This window comes from Aythya fuligula, unplaced genomic scaffold, assembly GCF_009819795.1.
Source record: "Aythya fuligula isolate bAytFul2 unplaced genomic scaffold, bAytFul2.pri scaffold_31_arrow_ctg1_3, whole genome shotgun sequence".
NCBI classification, from domain to species: Eukaryota; Metazoa; Chordata; class Aves; order Anseriformes; family Anatidae; genus Aythya; species Aythya fuligula.
In genome coordinates, this window is record NW_022473981.1 from 133,488 (window position 1) to 142,819 (window position 9,332).

The window sequence follows — 9,332 nt, forward strand, 5'->3', positions numbered from 1 at the left end:
CGCCGCCGGCTCCGGCCGGGGGAAGGAGGGGGGGGGGCCCCGGCTCTTAAAGCGGCCGCGGTGGCCGCGCGGGGGGTGGGCCCCGTCCGGCGCGCGCCGCGCGGCCCTTTTAACCGCCGGCCGTTTGTCGGCGGGGGCTGCGCGCGGCCCGCAGCCAATCAGGGGGCCGCGCTCGGGCCATGCCCATATATGGACGGCGGCAGCGCGGCGGCGGCGGGCGGGCGGGAGCTCAGCGCGGGGGCGTGGCCGCGGGAGAAAGGGGGCGGGGCCAAGCGGGAGGGGGCGGGGCCAGCTCCCCCCCCGCCCTCCCCAGGGCCCCGGGGACGAACCCGCGCCGCGGCCCCCGCGCGCCCCCGCCCCGCGCGCGCGCGCCCCCGCCCCGGGCCCGGCCCCGGGCTCTCGCCCCGAGCCTCCGCTGCGGGCCCCGGGCCCGAAGCCGCCGCCGCCGCCGCCGCCGGGCCCCGCCGCCGAACCGGGCCTCGGCCGGCCCCGCAGGCCGCAGCCCCGGTCCCGCCGCTCCCCGCCGCCGTTACCCCGCCGCCGCCCCCGGCTCCGGGCCCCGCCCGGCCCCGCCCGGCCCCGCCGCCCCTCCCCCGCTCACCGGGCAGGTGCCGGGCGCGGCCGCTCCGCCTCTCCGCGCCGCTTCCGGGGTGCCTCGCGCGTGCGCACGGCCGCCGCGCTCTGCGCATGCGCCGCGGGGGAGGGGGCCGATGGGAATTGTAGTTCCCTGCCCGGCGGCTGAGTCCGCGCATGCGCGGTGCGAGCAGCCGGTTACCTGGCGCTGCTGCGCATGCGCACAGGGGCATGCTGGGAGATGTAGTCCCCAGCTAGGGGGTAACCTTAGGGTGGTGCCAACCCCCGCCCCAGTGTGTTCTCCCCTCCCCCCCTCGGTGCAGATATGACGTCACACGAGCCACTGCATTACGTCACAGCTTTCTTTGGGGGTACAAAGCTGGGGCCAAGCAGCCCGGGGTACCCTGGGACCACCCCCACCCCCCCCAGCACCCATAGGTGACAGTGACACCCCCCCCAACCCCTCCCAGCACCCAAAGGTGTCAGGGACCTCCCAGACCCCTCCCCCAGCACCTCAGGGTGTCAGGGACCCCCCAGCACCCAAAGGCGTCCAGGACCCCCCCCAGACCCCTTCCCCAGCACCTTAAGGTGTTAGGGGCCCCCCCAGACCCCCAGCACCCAAAGGTGTCAGGGCCCCCCCCCCATAACCCTCCCCCAGCACCCAAAGGTGGTAGGGCCCCCCCAGATCCCCAGCACCCAAAGGTGTCCAGGACCCCCCCAGACCCCTTCCCCAGCACCTTAAGGTGTCAGGGACCCCCCCCCCAGCACCCAAAGGCGTCCAGGACCCCCCCATAACCCTCCCCCAGCACCCAAAGGTGTCAGGGTCCCCCCAGACCCCCAGCACCCAAAGGTGGCAGGGACCCCCCCCCCAGCACCCAAAGGCGTCCAGGACCCCCCCATAACCCTCCCCCAGCACCCAAAGGTGTCAGGGACCCCCCCACAGACCCTCAGCACCCAAAGGTGTCAGGGACCCCCCAGACCCCTCCCCCAGCACCTTAAGGTGTCAGGCCCCCCCCCAGCACCCAAAGGTGTCCAGGACTCCCCCACACCCCTGTCCCAGCACCTTAAGGTGTTAGGCCCCCCCCCCAGCACCCAAAGGTGTCAGGGTCCCCCCCCCACCCTCAGCAGCAGCTCTCAGCCAGGGGGTGCCCCCCGGAGTCGCGGGGCACCGGGCGAGACCCCCCCACGGCCACGTAGCGCCGGGGACCCCGGGGAGGTCCCCGGGGGGGTCCCCGGGGGGCTCCTGGGGGGCAGGGGGCACCCAGGCGGCACCGCTGCCACCCGCGCCGCACCTCCGCCTGCACCTGGAGGGGGGGGGGGGCACGGCGACATGTCACGAAATATCGCGATATTACGCCCGACGAGTCGTGACAGGGTCTGGTACGTCACGACAGGGCGCAGCACAGCCCGAGGCGGCGCGATATGTCGCGATATATGTCGCGTTCCTCCCCCCGTATCGCGACATGTCGTGACACGCACCTCCTTGTTGACGAAGCAGTAGAGGACGCTGACGATGAGGCCCTGGGGGGGAGGCACCTGGGGCTTGGGGGGGGGGGCGGGGCACCCCCCTGCCTGACCTCTCTGCCCCCCCATTGCCCCCCTATTGCCCCATATTGCCCCATATTGCCCCCTCTGTCCCCCTATTGCCCCCCATTGCCCCCCCACGCCCCCATAACCCCCCCATAACCCCCCCATTGCCCCCCCACTGCACCCCCTGCGCCCCCCCACACCCCCCATTGCGCCCTCCCTGCCCCTCCCACCCCCCCATTCCCCCCCACATCCCCCCCCACGACCCCAATTGCCCCCCAACGACCCCAATTGCCCCCCCCGGTCCCCCTCACGCCCCCCCACGCCCCCCATAACCCCCCATAACCCCTCCATTGCCCCCCCACTGCACCCCCTACGCCCCCCCACGCCCCCCATTGCGCCCTCCCTGCCCCTCCCACCCCCCCATTCCCCCCCACACCCCCCCCCCACGACCCCAATTGCCCCCCCCGACCCCCCCACGCCCCCATAACCCCCCCATAACCCCCCCATTGCCCCCCCTGCACCCCCCTACACCCCCCATTGCGCCCTCCCTACCCCTCCCACCCCCCCCATTCCCCCCCAACACCCCCCCACACGACCCCAATTGCTCTCCCACGACCCCAATTGCCCCCCCCACGACCCCCCCAACCTGGCTGGAGGAGAGCAGCAGCTGCAGGAAGAGGCGCACGAGGCGCACGGTGCCACCCGCCTGCTCCTCGGCCACCAGCGCGAAGGCCACCTCGTGCACCCCCAGCAGCGGGATCAGCGTCAGCGTCGACTTGGCCAGCCTTTGGGGACACCGGGGGGACACGCTCGGGGACGGGGACACGCGTGGGGACACGTGTGGGGACAGGGACACGCGTGGGGACACGTGTGGGGATGCGCTCGGGGAGCTTACGGGCACGGGGAATGCGCCTGGGGATGTTACGTGGATGGGGACAGGCATGGGGACACGTGGGGACACGCTTGGGGACATTATATGGATGGGGACAGGCATGGGGACACACCTGGGGACACACTTGGGGACACTTCTGGGGACATTACATGGATGGGGACACTCATGGGGACACATTTGGGGACATTATATGGATGGGGATAGGCATGGGGACACATGGGGACACTACTGGGGACATTACCCTGATGGGGACAGGGATGGGGACACATGTGGGGACACTTCTGGGGACATTACATGGATGGGGACACTCATGGGGACACATTTGGGGACATTACCCTGATGGGGACACACCTGGGGACATTACAGGGACAAGGGACAGGCTCAGGTGTCCCCATGCACATCCCAGTGTCCCCTTGTCCCCATGCACATCCTGATGTCCCCAAGCACATCCCAGTGTCCCCATACACACCCCGGTGTCCCCATGTCCCCATACACATCCCAGTGTCCCCATGCACATCCCAGTGTCCCCACACCCCCCCCCGGTGTCCCCCCGTGTCCCCACCTGACCCTGCAGTCCCCGCGGGCCACCTGATGCGCCCGCACTTTGGCCACCAGGATGCGGACGATGCGCACAAACACCACGAAGTTCACCTGTGACAAAGAGAAGGGACAGGGACAGGCGGTGACACCCCCGTGCCCGTGTCACCTCCCCCGTGCCCGTGTCACCTCCCCCGTGCCCATGTCACCCCCCCCCGTGCCCGTGTCACCCACCGCCACGGCCATCAGGATGGGGCAGCGGATGATCCACCACACGGCCGCCTTCTCGTTCCTCTCCCAGCACCTGGAGCGGGGACGGAGCTCAGCACTGTCCCCTCCCCTTGGGGACACCCCCTTGGGGACAGCGGCGTCCCCTCCGGGTGACAAAAATTTGGGGGGGCACAAAGGGACTCACCCCTCGTTCTCGTAGAGGTAGCGCACCACCACCCACGGCACCACGAAGAGCACGGGGGCGCCTGCGGGGACGGGGTTGGGGACAGGGGTTGGGGACCGCGGCGTGGGGACAATTGGGGACACGGGGGACATGTGGCTCACCCCAGCCGAGGAGGAGGAAGGCGGGGAGGCAGCGGTCACCCGAAAAGGTGGCCAGGACCAGCAGCTTGTGCAGGAAGAGCCCCTCGGCCAGCAGCCACCCGTAGTTGGCACCCACGCAGTACTGGGTCAGCGCCTGCGCCAGCCGGCACCCCGCCACCGCCTGCCGGGGGACGCCACGGGGACACCGGGGTGGCACCGGTGGCACCGACGGCACGGTGGCATTGCCATCGTGGTGGCACCAGCAGTACGATGGCACCGGCAGTGTGGTGGCATTGCCTATGGTGGCACCTGGTGGCACCTGGTGGCACCTGGTGGCACCAGCAGCACGATGGCACCAGCACCGTGGTGGCATTGTCCTTGTGGCACTGTGGTGACATTGCCATTGTGGTGGCACCTGGTGGCACCTGGTGGCACCAGCAGCACGGTGGCATTGCCATCCTGGTGGCACCAGAAGCATGGTGGCACCAGCACCGTGGTGGCATTGTCCTTGTGGCACTGTGGTGACATTGCCATTGTGGTGGCACCTGGTGGCACCTGGTGGCACCAGCAGCACGGTGGCGTTGCCATCGTGGTGGCACCAGCAGTGTGGTGGCATTGCCATTGTGGTGGCATCTGGTGGCACGGTGGCACCAGCAGCACAATGGCATTGTCCTTGTGGCACCGTGGTGGCACTGCCAGCGTGGTGGCACCAGCAGCACGGTGGCATTGCCATCCTGGTAGCACCAGCATCATGGTGTCACCAGCACCGTGGTGGCATTGCCACCATGGTGTCACCAGCCCCATGGTGACACCAGCCCCGTGGTGGCACCGGCACCCACCTCAGAACCCCCAAAATTTTGCATTCTCCCCCCATGATTTCCCCCCCAGCGGGTGTCCCCCACCCACGTGCGCCCCCTCCCACGTGTGCCCCACCACCCAAGGGTGCCCCCCACCCATGGGTGCCCCCACCTGCTGGCTCAGCAGCTGCAGGGGGTCGCCGAGGCCGGGGCGCAGGTGGCGGTGCAGCAGCGCGTCCCGCGTCAGGATGGCGCCCGCCCGCAGCACGAAGGAGAGGAAGAGGTTGGCGTGGATGTAGTTGCGGGTGCAACGCAGGCGCCTGGGGGGGGGGCGAGGGGGCTTGGGTAGCACCCAAGGGTGCCCGGCAGCACCTATGGGTGCCGCTGGCAGCGCCCGATCCCCCCGGTACCTGAAGAGCAGCAGCAGCAGCAGCGCCAGGAGGAGGGAGATGAGGGACAGGGAGTAGCCCACGGTGTAGACCAGGCGGAACTGCTCCAGCAGCCAGGCGTGCTGCTGTGGGGACGCGGGGACAGCGTGGGGACGTGGGGACAGCAGGGGGACGTGGGGACAGCAGGGGGACACAGGGAGACAACGTGGGGACACTGGGATGGCATTGGGACACCAGGATGGTGTGGGGACACTGGGATGGCATGGGGACACCAGGATGGTGTGGGGATGTGGGGGCAGCGTGGAGACACCGGGACAGCAGGGGGACATGGGGACATGGTGGGGACACAAGGATGCCACGGGGAACGGCTCGGGACACAAACTGAAGGGTGCTGGGATGTGGTGGCACACCGGGATGGGGCACGAAGCATGGCACGGTGCAGCACGGCACGGTGCAGCACGGCATGGCACGGTGCAGCACGGCACAGTGCAATGCCGCAGGGCATGGCACGGTGCAGCATGGCACAGTGCAGCACGGCATGGCACGGTACAGCATGGCACAGCACGGTACGATGCAGCACAGCATGGTGCAGCACGGCATGGCACGGTGCAGCACGGCACGGCATGGTGCGGCACGGCACGGTGCAGTATGGCATGGTGCAGCACAGCACAGCGCAGCACGGCACGGTGCAGCATGGCACGGTGCAACATGGCACGGTGCAGCACGGCACGGTGCAACATGGCACGGTGCAGCATGGCACGGTGCAGCACGGCACGGCACGGTTTAGCAAGCCACGGTGCAGCACAGCATGCTGCAGCATGGCATGGCACGGTGCGGCACGGCACGGCGTGGTGCAGCATGGCACGGTGCAGCATGGCACGGCACGGTGCAGCATGGCACGGCATGGTGCAGCACGGCACGGTGCAGCACAGCACAGCACAGCACAGCACAGCACAGCACAGCACGGTGCAGCATGGCACGGCACGGTGCGGCACGGCATGGTGCAACACGGTGCAGCATGGCACAGCACGGTGCAGCATGGCACGGCGTGGTGCAGCACGGCACAGTACAGCACGGCACGGCATGGTGCAGCATGGTGCAGCACAGTGCAGCACGGCATGGCAAAGTGCAGCATGGTACGGTGCAGCACGGCATGGTGCAGCACGGTGCAGCACGGCACAGCGTGGTACAGTATGGCACAGTGCAGCACGGCACGGTGCATGTCACGAGCACGGATTGGTGCAGCTCAGCACGGCACGGCACGGTTCGTGTCATGGTGCAACACATCACGGTGCACGGCACGGTGCAACACGGCACGGCACGGTTCATGGCACGGTGCAACACGGCACGGCACGGCGCACGGCACTGCAACACGGCACGGCACATCCTGGCACGGGATAAGAGCACGTTGTATGGCACAGCACAGCACGGCACGGCACGGCACGCTGCAGCACAGCTCACTGCGATGCAGCCCCCCCTTTGCTCCCCCCCCGTCTCCGTGCACGCATTTTGGCACCGCCCCGGCTGCGTCCCATCACGTCGCGGCACCTCGCAGCGTGGCACGGCACGGAATGGCACAGCACGGCGTGACACAGCACGGCGTGACACAGCACAGGATGGCACAGCATGGCACAGGATGGCACAGCACGGCACGGAATGGCACAGCGTGATGTGGCACAGCACGGTGTGACAAGGGACAGCGGTCACAGCGACATGGCACAGCATGGCACGGCACAGCACGGCACGGAATGGCACAGCACGGCGTGACAAGGGACAGTGGTCACAGTGTGACATGGCACAGCACGGCACAGAATGGCACGGTGTGACGTGGCACAGCACGGCGTGACACGGGACAGTGGTCACAGTGACATGGCACAGCATGGCACGGCACGATGTGGCACAGAACGGCGTGACAAGGGACAGCGGTCACAGTGTGACATGGGACAGCATGGCACGGAATGGCACGGCGTGGAATGGCACAATGTGACATGGCACAGTGTGACATGGCACAGCACGGAATGCCATAGCATGACATGGCACGACATGGCATGACACGGCATGACATGGCATGGCACGGCGTGACATGGCACAGCGTGTCAACACATGGCATGGTGTGGCACGGCATGACACAGAATGTCACGGCATGGTGTGACATGTGATAGCATGACATAAAATGGCACAGCATGGCATGACACGGCACGACACAGCGTGACATGTCACGACATAGCAAGGCGTGACATGGCACAGTGTGTCAACACATGGCATGGTGTGGCATGGCATGACACAGAACGTCACGGCATGGTGTGACATGTGATGGCATGACAAAAAATGGCACGGCACGGCGTGACACGGCACGACACGGCGTGACATGTCACGACATAGCAAGGTGTGACATGGCACAGTGTGACACAGAACATCATGGCACGGCGCGACGTACAACGGCGTGACATAAAACGGCACAGCATGGCGTGACACAGCATGGCACGGCGTGACATGTCACGACATAGTATGCCATATCGTGATATGTCACGCCACGCTGCCATCGCCACCCACCTGCAGCGGCTGCTCCTGCTCCAGGTCCTCGCACTGCGAGTGGTCCCTCCAGGGCCGCCCGGTGCCATCGGTCACCCACTGCCCGTCGGGGCCGCAGCGCCGGGCCACCACCCCGCCCTGCACTGGCCACCACGGCCACCACCGCGTCACCGGGGGGGCCACCACCAAGTCCCCCGTGTCCCCCCACCCCCCTTGCAGCGTCCCCTTACCTCGGTGGTGCCAGGGCAGGTACCAGGGGCAGGGCACGGTGGCGGTGCTGTTGGGGGGCGCGTCCCCCCAGCACACGTACATGTCAAAGCTGCGGTTGCAGACGGGACCTGGATGGGGGGTGGGGGGTCGGTGTTTGCGTCCCCCTCAACCCCCCCGAGGTGTCCCCAAACGTTGTCCCCACCCCGTGTCCCCCGTGCTCACCGGGTGCCGGGGGGTCGAGGCGCAGGCGCAGCTCGCAGGCGTGCCGGTACTGCTGCCACGCCGCCAGCGTCGCCTGGGCAGAGCGCTCGCCCTGCAAGGGGAACGGTGCCACCCCCAGGGCCACCGCCGTGGGGACAATGCCGTGGGGACACCATCGTGGGGACACCACCATGGGGGGCACCAGTATGGGGACAATGCTATGGGGACATCAGCATGGGGGGCACCACCATGGGGACACCACTATGGGGACACCACTATGGGGACACCACTATGGGGATGTCACTATGGGGATGTCACTGTGGGGGCACCACCATGGGGACAATGCCATGGGGACACCAACACAGGGACACCACTATGGGGACAATGCCATGGGGACATCAACATGGGGACACCACTGTGGGGACACCACCATGGGGACAATGCCATGGGGTCACCACCATGGGGCCACCACCTGGGGGGGGTCCTGGTGGTGATGGGGGGACCTGGGGGCAATGGGGGGGTCCCGGTGGTGATGGGGTGGGTCCCAGGGGTGATGGGGTCTTGGGGGGGGCCTGGGGGGTGTTGGGGTCCTGGGGGGGGGGGCCTGGTAGTGATGGGGGGGTCCCAGTGGCGAAGGGGGGACCAGGGTGGTGATGGGGTCCTGGGGGGGACCTGAGGGTGATGGGGGGGTCCCGGGGGTGATGGGGGGGACCCGGTGGTAATGGGGTCCTGGGGGGGACCTGGGGGTGATGGGGGGCGTCCCGGTTGTGGTGGGGTCCTGGGGGGGACCTGGGGGTGACGGGGGGCTCCCGGTGGTGCTGGGGGTGTCCGGGGGGGGAGGGGTCCTCACCTCTGCCCCACGCAGGACCCTGGTGAGCAGGGGGGGGGGCGTTTGCCCGGCGCCCCATGACGGCAACAGCAGCTCCTGGGGCGGTTGGGGGGGGGATGGAGGAAAAGGAGGGGGGGGGGGGCACCGGAGGGGATCGGTCCCGTGCCCCCCCACACACCTTTTTCCCCCCCCCCCAAGGCCCCGGTTTTACCGGCGCCGCCCCCCCCCCGCTTTGACGCGTTCGTTTCCAGGGAGCCGCGGGAGGCGCCCGGCCGGCACGGGGCCCGACGGGGGGGGTCCGGGACCCC

At 68.7% G+C, this 9,332-nt stretch overlaps 1 protein-coding gene across 1 annotated transcript; it reads right to left on the reverse strand.

The window, feature by feature from the left end:
* Window positions 1–1,694: 1,694 nt before the first annotated feature.
* On the reverse strand, window positions 1,695–9,120 carry GIPR (gastric inhibitory polypeptide receptor; the record flags this gene model as incomplete). The annotated part of the gene is made up of 13 exons (XM_032207150.1): window positions 1,695–1,877; window positions 2,053–2,094; window positions 2,750–2,888; window positions 3,558–3,646; window positions 3,767–3,836; window positions 3,948–4,008; window positions 4,088–4,247; window positions 5,036–5,183; window positions 5,274–5,377; window positions 7,806–7,927; window positions 8,015–8,122; window positions 8,217–8,307; window positions 9,046–9,120. Coding segments are annotated over 13 exons (1,392 nt in total), but the record flags the coding sequence as incomplete, so codon positions are not given.
* Between the last annotated feature and the right edge of the window lie 212 nt (window positions 9,121–9,332).